Source organism: Abramis brama (assembly GCF_963993115.1).
Source record: "Abramis brama genome assembly, chromosome: 25".
Lineage (NCBI taxonomy): Eukaryota > Metazoa > Chordata > Actinopteri > Cypriniformes > Leuciscidae > Abramis > Abramis brama.
In genome coordinates this window covers 23,235,278-23,258,483 of record NC_139987.1, presented here as the reverse complement: position 1 = coordinate 23,258,483, position 23,206 = coordinate 23,235,278, and the positions used below count along the sequence as shown (strand labels likewise).

The window sequence follows — 23,206 nt, the reverse complement described above, 5'->3', positions numbered from 1 at the left end:
TACTGGTTCCACCAGTCATTGTGAACGGCGCCACTTGCAGTTCATCGAATTAATTGTCAATCATGAGCTTCAGGTGGTTGAATACTTTGCAAATCCAGGACGTGTTTGAAAGGACACGTTTATCTAGTGGTTTCATACGACATTTCCCTCTATCCAAAAGTTAGTAGCTGATAAAAATGCTGTGGTCCCTTTTACTGGTGTCATGGTTTTGTGAAGGTACGTTATTTTTCCACAAATCCTACAAATCTTTCACGAGTTCTTAAATAATTAATTATACAACTAGTTTAATTCCATGGTTTTAGCCATGCATATACATATCATACATATCTTGTGAATACACTGAAAAGGGTCACACTGTCTGATTTCCAGTTTGATGATGGTTAAACTATTTATTATTATTTATTTTTTTGTAAATATTTTTAAAAATGTATATGACATAATATATTTTATCTACAGGTATTATCAGTGGACTACCTCCTCTGAATAGACCAAGTGAAACAGTGCTGGGTAAGACAACTACATGACCCATTAAGAAGCTTTAGTCCTGACTTGACCTGTCAATGTCTTTAACAGATTTTGAGGAAGACTACGCTGTACATGAGGGGGATATCTTACTACCTGTAAGCCCTAACTATACTTTTATGTTCATAATGTTGTTCTCTATATAGCCTACAGGAGACTAGGACTAGTAGTCATTTGAGTCAAGAGTCAAGTCAAGTCAAGTCATCTTCATTTGTATAGCGCTTTTAACAACAGATTGTTCCAAAGCGGCTTTACATTGATAATAGGAAAAGAAAGTAACAGAGATTGTTATAGCAGCTCTAGAATAAAGTTATTGTCCAGCTAAAGTTAGTTTTGATTGATTCACTTCCATCACAACGATCATTAGTTATTAACTTAGGGGCCGCTAACACTACACCGTTTTAACAGAAAACTCTTAAGTTCTCTCTGCGCAAACTTTCAAAAATGCAAACCCGTGAGAACGCTGATGGCGTGCACATGTGTATTACGAGTTCAGTCTATAGGTATGCGTGTTTGAATATATGTGCGCAGGCGTGTAATCCTTCCCTACAAACCAACCCTCAACAAACTACTTGTCTGGACTTAAAATTTATAATACAGAATTGTTATCGCTTCCGTGTAGCCACGCGAACCGGAATCATCCCGACAACGCTTTATCTGTACAGAGGTAAAGGGAAGGAGGCCTTCACAGGGGAGAGACTAGCTGACACTTCAGGACTGCGTTGTCGTCGCGTCCAGGCGCAGGTCCTTCATCAGATCTGGATACGCCCTAGATCCGGCGGACTGCGGTAAACCTCGGGATAAACAGAGCGACTAATATTAGCATAGACGCCATTCTTATGATGTAATGAGTACATCAGGATTTATGGGAAGTGTTCCTGGTTCTGGCTGACCTAATCTATGCAGACTAACATCGAATTATAGAAGTCTATAATGTGTTATGTGAATGCTAGGTCAAAGAGATGTGTTTTTAGTCTAGCTTTCAACTGACAGAGTGTGTCTGCTTCCCGGAAAATGGTAGGAAGACCGTTCCAAAGTTTTGGTGCTAAATAGGAAAAGGATCTACCGCCAGCAGTCGATTTTGATATTCTAGGTATTATCAACTGGCTGGAATTTTGAGATCGCAATAGACGTGAAGGACTACAATGCGTTAAGAGCTCGCTCAAGTACTGTGGCGCTAAACCATTTAGTGCTTTGTAAGTAATCAGCAATATTTTATAATGTATACGATGTTTAATAGGGAGCCAATGCAGTGTTGACAGAACCGGGGTAATATGTTCATACTTCCTGGTTCTGGTAAGAACTCGAGCTGCTGCGTTTTGGACCAGCTGTAGTTTGTTTATTAAGCGTGTAGGGCAACCACCCATAAGAGCATTACAATAATCTAGCCTTGATGTCATGAACGCATGAACTAACTGTGAGTCAAGAAAAACTTGTTTTTTTTGCATGCATTAGAACATTTTGTCCTATTTTGCCTCTAACATACCATCTTTCAAACTAGTGGAAAGAAAACATCTATAATACACATTTAAAGGGATAGCTCACCTAAAAATTAAAATTGTCATTAATTACTCGCCCGATCCATAAGATTTTCATTCATCATTTTTCTTTTTTTTTTTTTAAATGAAATCTGAGAGCTTTCTGTCCCTCTATTGACAGCTACACAACTGACACTTCAAAAAGTTCATAAAGCGATCGTAAAACTAATCCATATGAATTGAGCGGTTTAGCTCAGATTTTCTGAGGAGACTTAATCACTTTATATGATGACCACATCATCAGGCTTTTATTCACTTCAAAATTCATCAACTCACACGTCAGTTGTGGTAAACAGAAGCTCAAGCATGTTTGCTTGATGTGTGTGAAACCAATGAGGATTACTCTCATGTTACACAGCACGTTTGAGCTTTAGCAAGAACCAATGAGGTTTGTTCTCGCGAGCCAAGCAGGTTCAGTTGAGCTTCTGTTTGTTCGCTGATCAATGTTTATATGTGAATAAAAGCCTAAATTCAATCTGTTCAATAATCTGTTCAGTTTTATGATCTCTTTATGGACTTTTTGAAGTGTCAAAGTTTTGCGTATCTGTCTATGGAGGGAAAGAAAGCTCTCAGATTTCATTGAAACGATCTTAATTTGTGTTCTGAAGATGAACGAAAGTTGAACATAATTAATGTCAGAATTATCATTTTTGGGTGAACTATCCCTTAAGTATTTTTTTGCATCTGTAATTTGTCTTTAAAGGCCGTTTTCTTAAAATTAGTTTAATTAGGGTTTTTTTTCACATGCGCTGAGCAAGAAATCTCCACTTCAGCAGCACATACATAGACCAAACTTGTTTTATTCCTATCTATATTTGGATGGGTTTTAGATATCATTTTATTCCTAAAATATGGTAATTTATTTTTTAGGCTGTTGACAGTATTTTCTTATTTATGGAGCGATAAAGAGATCTGCAGTAAAAACCTAACTTTAACAACAACATGAAATCTGACTTTTGAACCTGGCTCTTGTTCTGAAAATGCATGTAAATTTAGTGCTTGGTGCTTATCCAGCATTTCAGAAAACTTTCAATGCAAAAACAATTGTCTTAATGTACTGTGATTAATCAACAGGGGAAGTTTGCTGATATCTATGTCATCTGTTGCGTCTTGCCTTACATTTATGTAAAACAGCCCTGTCCTGAGAACACAGTTCAGACTCTCTTTTCTTTAGAGTGACCGGAACGCAGTGAAGCAACTGTGGGAGGAGGTGAATGGATACATGTCAGTGCCTTTTGAAATTGATTCTGCTCTTGGTGAGTTTTCTTGACCCGACATACCAGAGATTTTGATATTGCTTGATGCTGAAAAAGCCTTTGACTGGGTGGAGTGGGACTACTGTACCTCTTCTGCACTCTCGGAAGATTTGGATTTGCCCCTAATTTTATATCGTTGGTTAAAACCCTCTATCCCCCCCAATGGCAGTGGTTCATACCAACAATATTCGATCTGCCCAATTTCCACGTAATTCCATTTCTGTTTATCAAATGTTTGTGAAATTTGTTCAGTTTGTCTGTTGAATCTTGTGTTCTTATAAAAATGTACATGTTAGGAAATTTGCTATGAAAAAAGCTTTATTTGCTGAGCTTGTATGTTGTTTGGTAATATCAGATGGTGTAGAAATGTTCAGAGGAATAATGTTTATTTTCTGTACATGTTTGTGACCTTCAGAACGAAGGACTGACAGTATTCTTGAAGCCTTACACATGATCTCTGACAAGACCTGCATCGATTTCCATCCACGTACTAATGAAATTGACTACTTGCACTTTGAGTTAAGCAATGGGTGAGTCAACGAGTTTAGTTTCAAAAAACACATTTATAGGGACTCTTACTCATTGTCTTTGCCTGGACACTTTCCTGTATATTTCAGTCTGGTATATGAAGTCTGTTTTTTTCCATCAAGTGCCGACATTGAACATTTAATCTTGTGCAAATAAACCAGTTATTTGCTGTTTCCTAAAGGTGTGCATCTTACGTCGGCTGTGTGGGGGGTTTGCAGCCTGTTCTGGTTGGGCCGCTCTGTACGGTTGGGAACATCTGCCACGAGATCCTTCATTCACTCGGTTTATACCACGAGCATTCCCGCACAGACCGCGATAATTATATCACTATATTTTATGAGAACATTGCTACTGGTATGCATACTATTACATTCATTCAGCTTTTCTGTGCTATCTAAAAAAAATCCTGAAGTATTGCTGATGGAATTCCTTTCAGAATTTGGAAAGTACCAAAGTACTTACAAAGTATCAAAGTACCAAATAGAATCTTCTAAAATAATAATCTACTAGATAAACTGAAATTCAAAAGGGGAATTTCAGGTTACCGGTAGCCTTTTATTTGATTTTATGATTGTTCCTTTTTTAAAATTGGTTCTAAATTGTAATTGACTAATTCCATTAGCAATAATTTTAGGGTCCACCCTATTTTATTTATTATATAATTTAATAACTGATTTTAGTTTATTCATAAATTTATATTTTATAGTTATGTAATATTTAGTTGTACATCACTTAATATTCATACATATTTATTTATACTATATATAATATTATATATACACTGTATATAAAATATTATATATAATATTATATATACTGTATATTTTATATATATATATATATATATATATATATATATATATATATATATATATATATATATATATATATATATATATATATAAATATATAAATATATATATATATATATATATATATAAATATATAAATATATAAATATATAAATAAATAAAATATTACATGCATACATGTATAATATAATTAATATATATATCAGTTATTGGTTGTACTCACTGCTTTGTATTTTACAGGGAAACAGGACAATTTTATGCAGAAGGCAGGGGACACCCTTGGTCTGGGATATGACCTGGATTCAATTTTGCATTATGGAGAGTAGGTGTTCCAGTCAAAACGTAACCCTGAAAAAGTTTGAATGGCTTTTTGGGTGTGTAACGTCATATGTGTGTTGTGTGTTTGGCTGGCCAAACATTTCATTCGTATTGTTTTGCAGCAAGTATTTCTCTTCCAATGGAAAACCTACGATTCAGCCTAAAGAGATCGGGGTAAAGATCGGCCAGAGGACCTACTTGAGTTCTCTGGATGTGCAAAGGCTCCAGAAGCTGTACCAATGTGGTACGTCTTAGTATTTGCTTTTACCATACGCTGAGAAATATACAGTATGGATAATAATGCTGGATATTCATTATGAATGAGGAAACGTGTGTGCAGACCTAAAAATGATGTGATGTTATTGACCTGTCAATCACTGACCTGGTGAGGAGAGGAAGTGAACTGGATTGATGGCAGTAGCTCAAAGCGTGATGGGGTTATTTTGTCCTTGCCATTGTACTGGGGTTTTGACTCAAGAGTTGGAGCTGCTCTTGTATTAATTGGTTTTCTGCATTTCAGACACGAGACAAAAGCGACAAGCGACACCATGATGCCTCCAACTGCTCTGTTTGACGGTCTTGAACGGTCACTTGTTGATCACAGATGAATTCTGAATCTAAGAGGACAAATAAAGCTTTGAAAATCAAAATATGGCTTATTGTGAATTTGTCAATTATATTGCCATCTGTTTTAAAATTAATTAATTGACCGGTCCTCCAGTTCACAATTCTAAATCTTAAAGGGATAGTTCACCCCAAAATGAAAATTGTCATCATTCAACTTGTTCCAAGTGTTTGTTTCTTCTGTTGAACACAAAATAAGATATTTTAAAGAATGTTGGTAATCAAACAGTTGACGGTAGCCATTGGCTTCCATGAAAAAAATACAATGGAAGTCAATGGCTACCGTCAACTGTTCGGTTACCAATATCTTTTGTTCAACAGAAGAAACCAACTCTTACAGGTTTGGAACAACTTGAGGGTGAGTAAATGACAGAATTTACTTAAACTAACATTTCTAAGTTTTGTCCAGTAGGTGGCAGTCACTGTTAATTTTTAGCTTTTAGTTTTTAGTAGGAGAATGATGTGAACGTTGCCAAAAAGCATGAGGCACAAGTATGTGCAGACGGTCTGTTTGTGCCTCATACTGCTTTTTGGCAAAATTACAGACCATGTCAATAACTCCTATTTTATGTGGTTTTTTTTTGTTTTTTTTTGTTTTTTTGTGTGTGTGTGACGTGAATGAGTTACTTTCACCAGCATATTAATCACAGTCCCATTTCATATCTGGAGAGATGAATGTTGCAGTCTGATATCGTCGTCTTTTTTTTTTTTTTTTTTTTTATACAATCAGCTGTAGTGATTCTAGTATATTATTTATACCTTTAATAACTGTCTTGCAAATACCTGAAAGATTGCAAGTTTTCACTTTCATTCATGTTCCAGAGTGAATTGATACTCCATTATGGTGTCATTAAATCATACAAATCTTGTTTATTTAATTTGCATAAAATAATCTGTAAGCTAGAGCAGGGGGAATAAAATTGCAGAAATGCCTGGCACAATCCACAAATTACTCTTAGTTCACACTCCGCTTCTTTTCCATTGTTTTTCTATGTAAATATGCGCAATGCTGTCTTCGATAAAGCAAAGCAAACCCTGCCTCGCGTTTCAATCAAATTAAATTGAACTTTAAGTCTTTGCATTTTTACTTGCTTTTCCCCCAACGTTGTTTCTTTTTTAAATGCGGCTTCCCTTTGAGACACTTGCATGTATCAATGTGGAAAAATTATATAACTAAGGTACAGCTTTACATTTTATACTCTCCTAAGGAGTAATTCTCTGACGTGACGTCACGACGTGGTTATCTTCCTGACGTCATGGCGGGGGACACAGAGAGGCGCGCGCTCAGTTAGACTCAAGTCAGTTCATTCCAGTGACCGATGCGCAAAGTTCTATGAACCTTCAAAACTACATTGATTAATGACTGGAATGGCTTTCTTTTTATTCCGTTGATGATGAGAAAGTCTATTTTGAAATATTAAAAACAATTATTTAAAGTCTTAAAGACAGGAGCTTTCCTTCGTAGATTTTTTTTCTCCCTCTGACATGGAAATGTTTATGCAAAGATCGTTTGTCTTAATGTTTGGTATTTGAAGAACTATACTTTTGTCTTGGCTGGTGCGCGTGTTTGAAGATGGTGAGCCTTTTCACGCATAAAGAGACTTTCAGAGCTGTTCGGACAAACATAACCCCACGGAACTACCATGTTTGAATCAGTTTTACATTTCTGTATCTTGCAAATTCAACTCCTTCGCTTTTACTTCCTGAAAAATGTGTGGTTTGTGTTGACGCGCTAGTGTCCGCGCGCATCTCCAAGCGCGTATTTGTTTTAAGTGCGCGCTGCCTCATTTTTGGACTGGAATGAGATCGGCACACGAGACTTGTGTAGTTTTGGTGACTTGCCGTCTCTAAAAGCTGCTTGGCTTATGCTGTGGTAAGTTCATGCCGCGTTTTTTTATTTATTTTTTTTATCAATAATGACAGGTTTTTATAGTCTTGCTTTGCTTTAATAATTTTTTTCCTATGTGAAAAGAGTAATTTTGCAGATTTTTGACTGCACGACCCCCTTTTAGTGTAAATGCAGTATTTTGATTAGTTTTTCTTTTCTCTTGAGATCTGCCAAAGGAAGTACCTGGAGGATGTCATTCTTTGCTATAAAGACACATTTCACTTTTTAACAATTTTCTAAAAGAAAGAAAGCTCTTGGAAGGGTTACGCTAGGATACAAGTCTACGTCAAAGACTACTTTGCACTTCTCTGTCTAGCCTGGAACTTAAATATGACATCTCCAAATGTTGAAATTCAAAGTACCAGTAGCTCATCAACTACTAGTAATTTGGGAGACAATAGCAGTGCATGCAATCCCAATTCTTGTTATTCCCCTGAAGCCACAGTCGCATTTGCCACCGCAATGACGCTCATCATGCTCTTCACCATCGTTGGGAACATCCTAGTGATCATCGCTGTCTTGACATGCCGCTCTTTGCGAGGACCTCAGAACCTTTTCCTGGTGTCCCTGGCCGCGGCAGACATCCTGGTGGCCACCTTGATCATCCCGTTCTCCCTGGCCAATGAGCTAATGGGCTGCTGGTACTTTGAATCATTTTGGTGTGAGATCATCTTGGCGCTGGATGTGCTCTTCTGCACGTCTTCCATCATACACCTGTGCGCCATCAGCCTGGACCGCTACCTGTCCATCTCCCGGCCGGTGCAGTACTCCACCCAGCGCACCCCTCGCAAGATCAAGGGCGCCATCTTGGTGGTGTGGCTTATTTCCGCAGTCATCTCTTTCCCCCCACTGGTCTCCATGAATAAGACCCAGGAGCAGAACTGCAAACTCAACGATGATTTATGGTACATCCTGTACTCCTCCATCGGGTCATTCTTTGCCCCGTGCCTCATCATGATCCTGGTGTACATTCGCATCTATCAGATTGCCAAGAAGCACACTCGATATCCTCCAGGAGAGCCAAGAAAAGACGTCCCGCCGGGAGTGGCGGTGCAGACCGACAAACACCAGGGAGGTGTTGAGCCTGCGAGTGTTCCCAATCTGGCTGCTTCCAGATCTGACGCTGTAAACCAGCCTCAGCCTCCAGTAGAAATTACAAAGCAGAAGAAACGCTCAAAGAGGTGCAAGGACAAAAAGGAGGACAGCTCAAGCTCTGGCTCGGACGTTGAGGTAGTAAGGGGACATGATGCCAACGGGACGACCTCCAATGTGGGGGCACTGGAGCCCGGCCACCAGACTACCTCACCAACCCAAACTTACCAGAATGTCATCGCAACGTCTAAGGGCAGCCAGCTGGCCTCTTCCAACGTGAAGCCAGCGGGAACTCCGAACACCAAGAGGAAAGCCATGATCGTCCGCGAGAAGCGTTTCACCTTCGTCCTTGCGGTCGTCATTGGGGTTTTTGTCGTTTGCTGGTTCCCCTTTTTCTTCACCTACATCTTGCAGGCCATTTGTCTGCCTTGTAAACTGCCGGAAGCGCTTTTTAAGTTCTTTTTCTGGATGGGCTACTGCAACAGCGCCCTGAACCCGCTCATCTACACCATCTTTAACAGGGACTTCCGTAAAGCCTTCAAAAAGATTCTGTTTAAAAAGTGTAAGGACTGTTGTTTCTGAAAGCAAACACCCCTGAAAAGCAGTTTTAGACAGTAAAGTGAAGAGACAAACTTTTCGGGTCATATTTCACCCCAACTGTTTCACCTATAGATTTCTAGCAATGTGACACAAAAATAATGGAAATTTTAAAGGTGTTTCCGGACAAATTCTGTTTTCTGAAAGTTTTCATTTGAGTTATGTTAGTAATTACATTTATTTAAAATAAGCTATTTTATTTCTTGTGCAATTTCCTTTTTATTTTACTGAACTTTGTATTGTTCTTATACTATGCTTTATTTCTGTATTTTTCTATTTAAAATAAGCTGTACGAATGAATTTGTGCCTACTGACATTTCATAGAATTACCACAGATCTTCTGCAAAGATAATTTAACAATTATTTATTTATTTATTTTCTCTCTTGTTTTCTTGTCAAATAAACTAGCCAATCAGAAATCCTTTTTTGTGTAAATGTTCATGATTACCTTGAGTCTTTATAAATGTCTTTCGAAAGTGAGCTTATGTAATGTTAATTATTTATGTCCTTTAGTTGTCGATGTCATAAAGCAAAAATGCAGGACCATTAAGAATGATTAAGTATTTAAGCAAAATAGAACAACTTGTTTCTTGATTTTGGGGTGAAATATGACTTGTATATCCGCATCGGCACGCATTCCATTCGTTTTTGCATTTTATCAGCTGAGGTGCCACATCAAACATGAGGAACTCACGCGATCGTGACAGTCTCTTTCTGGAAACTCGCTGGCCTCCAGGGTGTTGGTTGTGACCTTTCCAGTGTACGTTCAAAGACAATGTGGCTCTTTCTCGGAAACACCTCTGGCTCCGCTGCATTTCACAGAGCTTCACCTCTCTGGGAAAGTGCCAGAGCTCTTAAAACCCAAGAGAGGCTTCATTCTCTGGGGTGAGAGGAAAATAAAGCAAATGCAGAGCAAGATGTACGGCTTTATCTAGCTTTAACATCTGTAACAATCTGAACATCCGCTGTTTTCATTAAAAGCATGGTCTTGACTTGTATGATGTTTTTGAACAAATGACATGGATTTCCTGGATTAGAGTCGTCTTGGTCTCTATCATTGCTTAATTTGATGGATTCTGATTGAAAGTAATGGACGTTGTGTCTGCAGTCTGATGCTCTGGGCTATCAGAACCTCTCCCAGTGTTTTTTGTGTGTAAAGAAGACATGGACAATTATGTTAATGATTTGTGCACTGATTAATGCCTCCTGATAAGACTTTTATTATTTTTGTGCTGTGATTAGGAGTTTCCGTTTTCATTTAGCTTCTAAATGATATCAGTGAGTGTGAGAGCAGAGAAGCAGAGCTTGGCATGTACCAGCATTTCTTTGACAATAAAACTGCTTCTCCAAATTTGCTTTTATTAAGCGTCCTGCTGAAATTAGCTGTTCTTGTATATGTATTTGTGAAAATAAATGTACATTTGAGTCGTCTCCATATTTTAATAATTTTCGGCGACGTGGTGTGCCAGTTGCTAATGTTTCTTTGCAGATTGTTTTCAAAAATTCATGACAGCTGTGTGGGAAGTTTTGCTGGCTGTCTATTGTGTGGCTGGATTGGACTATGACAGCCAGTGATGTCAGGCAGTGAATCTGAGTTTTGTCTTTGATTTACATTGTTATTGTTCTCTCGATTTCGATTTCTTTGATTTTAATATAAATAATTTTATGAATTATAAATGTAACTATACATTTATATATACATATATATATTATTAATATATATACATACAAACATATATGTATGTGTATATATATATATATATATATATATATATATATACAGTGCTATGCATAAGTTTAGACACCCATGCTAAAGTTGACTAAAAAGAGGAATAAAAAATCATCTTTTGGAAATTGAACTTAATGCCTTAATTAAAAAAATTAGGAAAAATCCAACCTTTAAGGACACCTTTGTGAATGAATAAGGTATCGTAAATAAATAAATGTTCTTCCTTAAAATACAGGGTGCATAAGTCTGGACACCCCTATGTTAAATTCCCATAGAGGCAGGCAGATTTTTATTTTTAAAGGCCAGTTACTTCATGGATCCAGGATACTATGCATCCTGATAAAGTTCCCTTGGCCTTTGGAATTAAAATAGCCCCACATCATCACATAGCCTTCACCATATCTAGAGACTGGCATGGTTTTATTTCAGTTAGCCTAATAGCTGGTTTGATTTGCATTGAGAGATGATCTTATGGAAAGTACTCCATGCCAATCTCCAGGTATGGTGAAGGCTATGTGATGATGTGGGGCTATTTTAATTCCAAAGGCCAAGGTATGGTATGCTGAAGCATTAAGAGTGCCTTTCACTGGAACAAAAGGGCCAAGCCCAACCCCTGAAAAACAACTCCACACCATAATCCCCCTCCACCAAACTTTACACTTGGCACAATGCAGTCAGGCAAGTACCGTTCTCCTGGCAACCACCAAACCCAGACTCGTCCATCAGATTGCCAGACAGAGAAGCGTGATTCGTCACTTCAGAGAACACGTCTCCACTGCTCTAGAGTCCAGTGGCAGTGTGCTTTACAACGCTTTGTATTGTACTTGGTGATGTAAGGCTTGGATGCAGCTGCTCGGCCATGGAAACCCGTTCCATGACGCTCTCTACGCACTGTTCTTGAGCTAAGCTGAAGGGCACACGAAGTTTAGAGGTCTGTAGCTGTTGACTGCAGAAAGTTGGCGTCTTCTGAGCTGCCCCCGCTCTGTGATTTTACGTGGCCTACCACTTTGTGGCTGAGTTGCTGTTGTTCCCAATTTGTTTACACTTTGTTATAATACCACTAACAGTTGACCATGGAATATTTAGTAGTGAGGAAATTTCACGAATGGACTTATTGCACAGGTGGCAACCAAAAACGGTACCACGCTTAAGTTCACTGAGCTCCTGAGAGCGACCCATTCTTTTACAAATGTTTGTAGAAGCAGTCTGCATGCCTGGGTGCTTGCCTACAACTGTGGCCATGGAAGTGATTGGAACACCTGAATTCAGTGATTTGGAGGGGTGTCCCAATACTTTTGGCAATATAGTGTATAAGTAAAAATATAATAAATATGTAATATAGTGCACATATTTAGCAAAATACTCCTCTCTATAGCTAATTTTTCTAGTAACGTGCTATGGTAATTTAATAGCTTTGCTGAGGTAAATGTAACATTATGTGACATTGTTCTCCAGCTGTGAAAAGTGAGCGTGTGAAAAGTGTCAATTGTGTCTGTTGTTTGCAAAGTTGGCAGCCCTATTCCAGGTAAGATAACCATCTTAATAAACAATATACCACACTGAGCAGAAAATGGAGCCTGCTAGTCCACCAATAGACATATTGTCATGAACAGACACACACAGCAGGTTGTTTTTGTTGAGTTGGCCTGATAAAGGCACTGCAGCCTAAACTCTTGGCTGTCTATCATTACCACAGAATTTGACCACAGTTCTATCATTTGCATAGGGCTATTCATGAAAGCATCTCTTTTTCATATTCTACATTTTGCTTCAAGATATGCAAGCTGATATTCTGTGGTTGTTAGTGCAGTGGAAAAAAAAATGAAGTTCCTTCATGCAGTTTATTACTGCTCACACCTGAGGTCGTCTGAGGAAATCGCACACAACCATCTGCATCTTGGTGACTACATCTGTGGAAAAAAATCTGCTTTTTGCAGCTGTTCGTTTTTTCATTCATTCAGTTGCATGTTAATTTTGTGAAACGCTGCTTTCCTCTGCAATCTCAAGTGTCCCTTCGTCTTTTTGAAGCAGCAGCAGAAACAGATGCTGCACGGGCCAAGGTGGGACATTTGTATACAGACTTCACATGCAAATATGTTGATTATGAGGGTTGCTGGGTTCAGTTTTATAATGACAACAACAAGCCTTTATGAACAAGATTAATTATGCCAATTCCTTTGCATGCATATGTCTGACTACCTTTTGCTAATGATAAGAATTAAGGTCCTTTGACACATTTTGCAGATAATGTATTGTGGGGATTTTGATGAAATCAAATTAGAGCATCAAAAGTGTTTTTTTATGGCTTGAAGTGGCATTTCAAATAGTGTTTATGGGGTTCGAGGTTTGTTCAAATCACAAGTATTTAAATTTTCTGCATAACTTAAACCTGCACATACCTCAAATCATACAGCTTGTGAAATAGAGGTGTGCTGTTACTTTTCTAAGTGATCAGACATAAACTTATGCATGAATTATGATAACCAAAGTGAGGTTTTTTTTAAAAACATATTTTACAAAGAAATTTCCAGATGTCCATTTGAGTGGACAGTATGCGTTTGTTTTTAAATGAAGAGATACTGTATTAAACACAATGCAGTAATAGCACAGTAATGCTGTGTGCATTTAACAAACCAATTAATACAATTATATAAAATCATGTGAAAACTATAAAATATATACAAAAAAATACAATACAGCTTCAGTTATTGCAAACACAATTGAGTTTGTTCCCATTCGACCAGCAGACAGAGAAGAACATCATACAAGCTTAATGTCACATATTTGATATCAGAACATGAAGACGTTATTCCATCAAAGAGCTCTACAACCAATGAAGGTACAACTCTGTGGAAACCCAACCCAAACAAACGCTGACGCTCCCTCCAGTCTACCAGAGCATGTCGATTTACTCTTATTTGCTGATAATTTCTGATTATGATCAAAATGGACAAATTTAGCTCTCCTCTCTGAGAAAACCTGAGACTGAAATCTACATTGATCTAATGATGTTTTTAGACTGTGGAAAAAAACTATCAATCAGGTGTTTTCAAATCTCATCTGACATTAGCAGTGTTGGAACGCATTACAAGTAACGTGCATTACGTGATCAGCTTACTTTTTTGATGTAACGAGTAAAGTAGCGCATTACAAGTAATGTGCATTACTTAAAGGATTAGTTCACCTCAAAATGAAAATTTCCTGATAATTTACTCACCCCAATGCCATCCAAAATGTCCATGTCTTTCTTTCTTCAGTGGAAAAGAAATGAATTTTTTTGAGGAAAACATTTCAGGATTTTTCTACACACAATGGCAACCAGAATGTTGAAGTTGTATCAATGCAGTTTCAAAGGGCTCTGAAGTGCCGACACCTTTGTTTTAATTTATTATGATTATTTTCTTCTTTTTTTCATGACCTTTCCAACGTGATGACGTAATACGTGGACCAGCACAAGACGAACAATTGTGGTTAAAAAGTATATACATTTTTTTTTTTTTTTGAAAATGACCGATCGTTTCGCTAGACAAGACCCTTACTTCTTGACTGGGATCGTGCAGAGCCCTTTGAAACAGCATTGATTTGAACTTCAACATTCTGGTTGCCATTGAAGTCCATTGTGTGTAGAAAAATCCTGAAATGTTTTCCTCAAAATACTTAATTTATTTTCCACTGAAGAAAGAAAGAACATCTTGGATGGCATTGGGGTGAGTAAATTATCAGGAAATTTTCATTTTGAGGTGAACTAATCATTTAATCAGATTACTTTTTTGATGTAACTGGTAAAGTAACGCATTAAAAGTAACGAGCATTGCGTGATCAGATAACTTTTTGATGTAACAAGTAAAGTAACGCATTACGTAATCAGATTACTTTTTGGTGTAACGAGTTAAGTAACGCATTACAAGTAATGTGCATAATGTGATCAATTACTGTTTTGCTCTAACAAGTTAAGTAATGCATTACAAGTAACGTGCATTACGTAATCAGATTACTTTTTGGTGTAACGAGTTAAGTAACGCATTACAAGTAATGTGCATTATGTAATCAGATTACTTTTTTGATGTAACAAGTAAAGTAACCGATTACAAGTAATGTGCATTAAGTAATCAGATAACTTTTTGATGTAACAAGTAAAGCATTACAAGTAATGTGCATTACGTAATCAGATTACTTTTTTGATGTAATGAGTAAAGTAACGGATTACAAGTAATGTGCATTACGTGATTAGATTTACTTTTTGACGTTACTGCAAATTACAATCTAATAACACAAATACATTTATTTACAGCCAAAAGAATTACTGCAAATAAATTTGAAAGTATTTTCAAGAACCACAGTCACAGTAACAGTATGAATTGTAACAGAAATATAGTGATATTCGGCCCAGTGACTCGATCGGCCCAAAGTCCGGCATTCGACCAGCGCGGAAGGTCTTAACGTGTTACTGTCTTTTCTCGAGGCAAACTATTTTTTGATTAAATGTAATACATTTGAATATGTATTTTCTCGTTATTTCATCAAATGAAAAGGTTTTAATGATATCTGTGTATCATTAAATGTGAGCGAATGTTTGACTATTCCTTTTAACTCTTTAATGAAAATAATCAAAGTCAGTTAGAATAATCAAATGTAACAATTTATTATGTCAGGTAAATGTATCATGCCAATTTCATAATCAATTCAAAGATAATTAATACAAAACATCAAAAGCTCTGGATTAAAGAGAAGAGATGCGAACCCGACATTAAAATACATGATGCTAAGAATTTTGCTCACTCTTTGCTAATGAGACAAAAAGGCCCCGAATCCCCTGCTGCATTTCATTATATAGTCGGGACCTCTTTCACTTGGAAACATCTTTTAACAATGGAAATTTGCATTCAGAAGTTACACCTTTTGGGGGGGTAGGAGACCATTTGTCTAGAGACCACCTTCCTTTGTGTGCCAGTTATCCCTAAACTCTTAAAAAACCTTATTACCTTTTGTTTTACTTATTTGGAAATGAGACATTTGTACCAGCCACACTGTGACATTTTAAATGATACCAAACATGACAAATACTCTGTGATAATCATTCACATTAAACTATACATTTTCTTGGGTGAATTCAGGTGATCTGAGCATGAGGGAGAGGGGGTGAGGGAAGAGGGAATGAAATGTAGATTAGGATGTTTCGGAGGTGAGACTTTCGTCTCGATAGTGTACGAGGGCTAGTTCAAATGTTAATGTCCTGGTCGCTCTTCAACCAGACTGTCCGGCATTTTGTAATTTCTCAATTCTTACACTTTCATTTAACAATGATACAACTCCTTAGATGTTACTTGATGTTACAATTTTTTTTCTGCAAAAGTCTCCAAGGAGGATATGTTACATCCTGGGGACGCATTATGTAAGAAGTGTTTTTGATGTATTTTACTTTGTTAAAAATTGTTGTTTTTGTTATGTGCTCTGTTCTGTCTCTCCCTCACTCTGCTTGCCTTGCAGTTAATTAGCCACACCTGATACTCATAAGGAGTGTTACACAGCTACGCTATAAGAGAGCAGACTGAACACTGCTTGAGGAGGTTCACTTCTCTCCTGCACCAGACTTGTGTGTTGTCCTGGTGTGTTGTCCTGGTGTGTTGTCCTGGTGTGTTGTCCTGGTGTGTTGTCCTGGTGTGTTGTCCTGGTGTGTTCTGTTTTTTTTATTATTATTATTTTTTTACCTCTTATGGAAAGCAGTAGGGAGATGGAGTCACCTTTTTCTTTTGTTATAAATTAATCCCTGTTTTTTGGTTAGTCAGGGAGTGGAGGGAAGCATATGTTGTTTATTTATTTTCTTTTACCTGTGTAGGTCATTTAGTTCTCCTTCCAATAGTAAGTTTCCTCTTTTGTTTGTCGTTTTGGTGACCTTCTCCTGAAGATTGAAACTTCCACACAATAAATCTTTTTATGCTTGTATCAAGTTTTGGCTCACATTTCTGGGGCAGGGGACTGAAGGGAACCCTCCACGTTTAAGTTTTGATTTAATTTAATCCTGTTACGCTCTCCCAACCCTAGACGGGGAGAACTTGTAACAAGTGGGGGCTCGTCCGTCCGTTAATTGGCTGTTGGTAAGTACTCTTCTCTCAACATTTGACTGTAGGTGGGGAGGAAAGTGTAGTGGGCATTAAAATAATGGAGTTTGATTTTACTGCGTTTACTCTTTCTCCTACTATTGAAGTGTTTAATCGCTGTAAGAAAAAGGATTTAGTGTTGAGAGCAGAATTTTTTAATATTTCTGTAAAAAAAGATGTCACTAAACAAGTACTTAAGGACAACTTGTTTGAGAAATTAGTAAACAATGGTATTTTGCCTAGAGAATTTGATGAGAGCACTGAGGTTCAGTATGAAGCATCATTGGAAGCCGAAGGGGTGAATCTCAACTATGAGTCAGCTATGTCTCAGGATCCAACAATTGTTTTGAAGTTAAAGGAATTGGAACTTGCAATTAAAAAACAGGAATGTGAGGCAGAAGTTATAAAGCTTTGTGTAGTGGAGAGGCAGGCTGACGTAGATATCTAAATACGTAAATTGGATCTAGAATCAGAGTGCCTGGCTAGAAACCCAGTACCACTTCCACGTACTAGGCCCCCATCAGTTGCATCACCCTTAACGACTGGTGGTAGTGCGGGCACAGAGGATTTTTCTCATGCACCCCCTAGCGATTATTTCGATGTCAGTAAGTATATAAGACTTGTACCTCCATTCAGAGAGACAGAAGTCGATTCGCATTTGAGCGGGTCACTAGTAAATTGAGGTGGGCTTTATTACTCCAGTGTAGTCTAACCGGAAAAGCTCAAGAAGTTTGTTCGGCTCTGCCAACTGAAAGCTCTCTTGACTATGATATTGTTAAGGCTGCAGTACTGCGAGTGTACGAACTGGTCCCTGAGGCCTACCGACAGAAATTTCGTATTCATTCGAAAACAGTCAAACAAACGTATGTTGAGTTTGTAAGAGAAAAGAGAGTTCTTTTTGAAAAGTGTTTTTCTAGCAAGGTTACATCCTTAGAGGATTTACAGGAATTAATCTTGCTAGAGGAATTTAAACATTGTCTTCCGACAAATATCGTAATGCACCTAAATGAACAAAAAGTGGTTTCATTGGCTAATGCTGCGGTCTTGGCAGATGAGTTTGTGCTGACACACAGAAATGTGTTCTCAGCCCACACATCTGCCAGGTCTCCATTTGTGAATGTGGAAAGCTCAGCAGCACCGCATGCAGTAAATTCATTTAAAAGTGAAACTGCATCTAAATTTGCGCGTAAGCTTACAAACAATGATAATAGGCGAGTTTGTTTTTTCTGCCTTGATCCAAACCATTTGATTGCGGACTGTAAGGCTTGGAAACAGAAGAGCACGGTTTCCAAACCCAAAAACCTAGCACTTGTGCAAACCATGCGTAATGGCAGCTCTCTTAGTGGATAATGACATGCTGAATGATAAATCAGCACGTGGTAATGACATGCTGATTCGTGGAATTGAAATGTACTGTGGGAATGTGCCACTTCATACTGCGTATCTAAGGTCTAGCATTGTCAGTGGTGTGGTCAGTTTAGCAGTGCGTCCACAGTTGCCTGTTGAGGGCGTTGATCTGATTCTGGGGAATGACCTTGCGGGTGGCACAGTCTTTCCTAGACCAGTTGTGTCATATAAACCTAGTGCTATACAGAAATCTGATCTGGCCGAGAATTTCCCGTCCGTTTTTCCTGCCTGTGCAGTTACCCGTGCTCAGTCGAAGAAATTTGAGGAAGTAGTGGATCTCTCAAACTCATTTTTGATTAATGAGCCTGACTCTGTGGAGTGTGTTCTGTCTGTTACTCCAGACCCTGACCGTGATGTAACTATCAACGAACAATTAACCTCTGAAATCCCTCTAAAGGCAGGTAGAGAATACTTAGCTACAGCACAAAAAGCAGACCCTTCCCTAGCCAAGTGTAGAGCGGCAGCAGATGGTGCTACCAAGGTGCCTAAATCGGGTGTGGTTTTCTTCTGGGAACGTGGATTGTTAATGCGTAGGTGGAAACCCCAGCAAGAAGACTTAGGCTGGCAGGAAGTACAGCAGATTGTCTTGCCTATTGGTTATCGGTAGCAGGTCTTAAAACTTGCCCATGAAAATGCTTTGTCTGGACATGTCGGTATAACAAAAACTTACCATTGCATTACTAGGTTTTTTTTTTGGCCTGGTCTTAAGTCAGCAGTGTCCAGATTTTGTAAGTCATGTCATACTTGTCAGCTGGCAGGAAAACCCAACCAGAAGATCCCTCCTGCACCTCTCTATCCTATACCAGTTGTAAGTGACCCATTTGATCGCTTAATTGTTGACTGTGTTGGACCGTTACCCAAAGCTAAGTCAGGACACCAATACATTATGACCATTATGTGTGCTGCGACTCGCTTCCCAGTGGCTGTTCCATTACGCACGTTAAAAGCTAAGGTTGTGATAAAAGAACTAAAGTTTTGTTCTACTTTTGGATTGCCAAAAGTAATTCAGAGTGACCAAGGGTCAAACTTCACTTCCAAGGTTTTTAAACAAGTGCTAGAAACCCTTGGTATATGCCACCAAACTTCTACAGCATATCACCCTGAGTCCCAAGGTGCACTAGTCTAGAGCAGTTCCACCAAACCCTTAAAACAATGCTACAACGATATTGTGTGGAAACTGGAAAAGACTGGGTTGAGGGTCTTCCATTTCTAATGTTTGCAGTAGTGTTGCACGATGTACCGCTACTAGGAAGGTATCGCGATACCCTGCTATTAAAAACGATAGGATATTAACTTTTATTAGTACTGGTACTTTAAGAGTGAAAGTAAATAATAAGAGCAGTATTTCTTAATTTGCATAGCTGTGTGACAGCAGGAGTCAGGAGGACGTGTACATTTACTACTAAACAACGGAAGCAGAACAGTAAAATATATACGCGCAGCACTTGACAAAGAAACATGCATGCATGAGAAAATAAAGCGCGGGACGTGCTCGCGCTGCCGGGCTCAGACCTATGGCTCAGACCTGAAGCGCGCGCCACAAGCCGTTCAGACAGCATACGATCGCGACTACAGTTCTCTTTCGCGGACTATTAGGTTTGAATAGTCAAAATGATATGTAAAAATGCACGTCCTGGCGAGTATTCACGTAAACACAGTGAGTATGTCTTTAGTGAACGTAAACCGTTTAAAGAGAAATTGTATATGTTCCAATGTATTGGATACGTACAGGTCTTAAGGGCCGGACCGGAAGCGTAATATTCTGTGTGATTAATGTTAATCCAACAACAAAAGAAAATAGACAGTCACCCAATGCTTGACTGAATAAATTTAATCTATTTATTAAGAATCAGTCTATAGTTCATTTATAGAGTGAAGACCTTATTGTTTCAGCTACAGAAGGTCTATAGCTTTCAAAAAAGAAATTAAGCACTGTTTATTTTATTTGTCTCTTATAGTATTTGTCATATTGTTTGTAATTTGCTTTTTTGCTTATTTTTAATTACAAAGATACAATTAAATTAAATATCTATTCTATATTATAATTATAAAATTACATTTAAAAAATATTAAATGACTCGTATAAGATTTTGGTCATCCCAACCTGTTCAGAGTTGTGAAAGGTTTGTAAATGTTAGCATGATTGATAATAATGTGAATGTTGCAAACATCTTGGTAAGGACGTTCACACTGACATGTAATTATTATTTTTAATAAAAGGGAGGGAATGGTCATAAAGCAGGGCAGGATCATACTGGTCATGTGAGTTTTTAGCTTTTTAAAATTAATTTATAAAACAATGATTCAGTTCTGTCATATTTTTCAATTACTTTTACGGTTTTATTTTTTTTTGCCGTGGTATCGATTCGGTATCGGTATCGAGGTATTTTGGTCTGGTATCGAAGTCAAAATTTTGGTATCGTGACAACACTAGTTTGCAGTAAGATAATCTGTGCAGGAGTCCCTTGGCTTTAGCCCTGCTGAGCTGGTGTTTGGCCACACAGTTCGTGGCCCTCTAAAACTGTTAAGTGAACAGCTGCTAAATCCGAGTTCCAAAGCTTTGCCTGTTGATGACTGTCACTTCTATTCATGAGAAACTCCACAATGCCCAAACTCTCGCAAAACTTCATCTGTCTACGGCACAGACTAAGATGAAGGCTTATTTTGACAAAAAGTCTGTGAGAAGAGATTTTAGTCCTGGTGATTCAGTCATGGTTCTATTTCCAACGCCTGGTTCTATTTTACATGCAAAGTTCTCTGGTCCATACCTGGTTGAAAGAAAGTTAAATGAGACAAACTTTCTGATTGCCACTCCTGACCGCAAATGTAAAAGCAGTGTTTGTCATGTAAACAGGCTTAAGGCCTATGTAAACAGGCCTCATTGTGAATTGACAGTAGACCAAACTGCGGCTCACCCACTGGCGTCCTCTGTTGCCGCAGTAGGTGTAATAGCGAATTACTCCTTAGAGGAAGATGGATTAATGTGTAGAGATGTACCAATTTCCTCTACGCGGTTAAATAATTCTGCTATAATGAAAGACTTTCACACTTTCTTTCTCATCTGACTAATGAACAATCTTGTGGCTTAATTGAATTACTGTGTACCTACCCTACCTTGTTTAATGACGTGCCAGGTAGGACTACTGTGTGTATTCATGACATTGATGTTGGTGATGCTGTTCCTATGAAACAACATCCTTACAGAGCAAATTCAAGAAAACGTGAGATCATGCAGACAGAGGTTGAGTATATGCTGCGCTATGGGCTGGCCGTGCCCAGTCAGAGTCCTTGGAGCTCCCCCAACCTGACAACATCTTTCGCTTTTGCACTGATTATCGGAAGGTCAACAACGTAACAAAACCTGACTCTTTCCCCCTTCCAAGGGTGGAAGATTGTGTTGATAGAGTTGGATTAGCAAAGTTTGTCACAAAACTAGATCTGCTGAAAGGTTATTGGCAAGTGCCACTCAGCCATCGTGCTTCTGAGATTTCAGCGTTTGTCACAGCTTCCTACAATATCAGGTTCTAGCTTTTGGGATGCGAAACGCACCCGCTACGTTCCAGCGTATGATGCATCAAGTACTGTCAGATGTAACTAACTGTGAGGTATATCTGGATGATATTGTGGTATATTCGGATAACTGGACAGATCATGTGAAAACACTCGACAAAGTGTTCAAACGCCTAACTGCTGCTTGACTCTAAATCTTGCCAAATGTGAGTTTGCAAAAGGAGTTGTTACATACTTGGGTAAACAAGTAGGTCAGGGAATGGTTAAACCTGTTGATGCTAAAATTGCAGCCATTCTTGAGTTCCCTGTACCCTGTAATAAACGAGAGTTGAGACGCTTCCTGGGAATGAGTGGATATTATCAAGGTTTCTGTCCCAATTTCTCTGCCCTAGTTTCTCCTCTTACAGACCTCCATAGTACAAACCGAAGATTCTTATGGATCAATGACTGTCAACTTGCCTTTGATGCTGCCAAAGATCTCCTCTGTCATGCTCCTGTTCTATCAGCTCCAAACTTCAAAATGCCTTTCAGTCTGCAAGTGGATGCAAGTGCTAGAGGAACGGGTGCAGTTTTGCTACAAGAGGATGAGTGCCATATTGAACATCCTGTCTCCTAATTTTCTAAGAAGTTCTCCAAGACCCAGCAAAACTATAGTGTAATCGAAAAGGAAGCTCTGTCACTGTTGCTGGCTCTTCAGCATTTTGATGTATACTTGGAGTAGTTCTAATCCTATTATTGTGTACACTGATCATAACCCTTTGGTATTCCTTTCCCGTTTGTCAGGTTCCAACCAACGATTATTACGGTGGTCTCTCACTGTTCAAGAGTATGATCTGGACATTCGACATAAGAAAAGCACTGAAAATGTTATGGCCGATGCATGCTCTCTCTAGAGTTTAAAGGAATGCCGTTTTCTTTGAACCTTGTGTCATTTATAAATAAGGAAAATGGTAAGGGTGTACATATTTGATTACAAACTCTAGTTTGTATTCTTGGTGGTGGAGGTGTTACGTCCTGGGGACGTATTATGTAAGAAGTGTTTTTTTCTTTCCTTAATTTTTCTTTCTAACTTTGTTTCGGTATTAAAAGGTATTGTATTTATATTATATATAGATTTATTTATTTATTTATATTAAATATAATATAATATATTATATTTATATTATATATGCATTTATATTATATATAATAATAATTATTATTATTATTATTATTATTTTTACCTCTTATGGAAAGCAATAGGGAGACTGAGTCACCTTCAGAGGTGGACAGTAACAAAGTACATTT

The 23,206-nt window shown here is 38.1% G+C and overlaps 3 protein-coding genes across 4 annotated transcripts; all 3 read left to right on the top strand.

Moving 5' to 3' along the window:
• Window positions 1–57: 57 nt before the first annotated feature.
• On the top strand, window positions 58–5,623 carry LOC311075990 (zinc metalloproteinase nas-13). The gene is made up of 9 exons (XM_084103742.1): window positions 58–216; window positions 457–507; window positions 574–620; window positions 3,235–3,316; window positions 3,732–3,846; window positions 4,026–4,198; window positions 4,897–4,978; window positions 5,097–5,218; window positions 5,495–5,623. Exons 1-9 carry the CDS (start codon window positions 177–179, stop codon window positions 5,524–5,526), a joined length of 744 nt encoding a protein of 247 aa, XP_083959868.1. The 5' UTR covers window positions 58–176; the 3' UTR covers window positions 5,527–5,623.
• Window positions 5,624–6,897: 1,274 nt separating this feature from the next.
• Window positions 6,898–10,606, top strand: LOC311076247 (alpha-2B adrenergic receptor). 2 transcript variants are annotated; one of them, XM_084104288.1, is made up of 2 exons: window positions 6,898–7,471; window positions 7,663–10,606. In XM_084104288.1, exon 2 carries the CDS (start codon window positions 7,817–7,819, stop codon window positions 9,158–9,160), a length of 1,344 nt encoding a protein of 447 aa, XP_083960414.1. In that variant the 5' UTR covers window positions 6,898–7,471; window positions 7,663–7,816; the 3' UTR covers window positions 9,161–10,606. The 2 variants fall into 2 exon arrangements, with proteins under 2 accessions (XP_083960414.1, XP_083960413.1); XM_084104287.1 differs by having other exon boundaries at window positions 7,652–10,606.
• An 11,572-nt stretch (window positions 10,607–22,178) lies between these two features.
• Window positions 22,179–22,535, top strand: LOC311076930 (uncharacterized protein; the record flags this gene model as incomplete). The annotated part of the gene is made up of 1 exon (XM_084105437.1): window positions 22,179–22,535. The coding sequence occupies one exon, from the start codon at window positions 22,179–22,181 to the stop codon at window positions 22,533–22,535; it is 357 nt and encodes a 118-aa protein (XP_083961563.1).
• Between the last annotated feature and the right edge of the window lie 671 nt (window positions 22,536–23,206).

What these genes read in the sequence shown, in the direction of transcription:
- LOC311075990 (XM_084103742.1), top strand. Translation starts at nt 177, where the DNA reads ATGCTGTGGTCCCTTTTACTGGTGTCATGGTTTTGTGAAG. An exon ending in GGTGTCATGGTTTTGTGAAG is followed by an intron (nt 217 to 456) that starts GTACGTTATTTT and finishes TTTTATCTACAG; the next exon opens with GTATTATCAGTGGACTACCT. An exon ending in CCAGAAGCTGTACCAATGTG is followed by an intron (nt 5,219 to 5,494) that starts GTACGTCTTAGT and finishes TCTGCATTTCAG; the next exon opens with ACACGAGACAAAAGCGACAA.
- LOC311076247 (XM_084104288.1), top strand. Translation starts at nt 7,817, where the DNA reads ATGACATCTCCAAATGTTGAAATTCAAAGTACCAGTAGCTCATCAACT.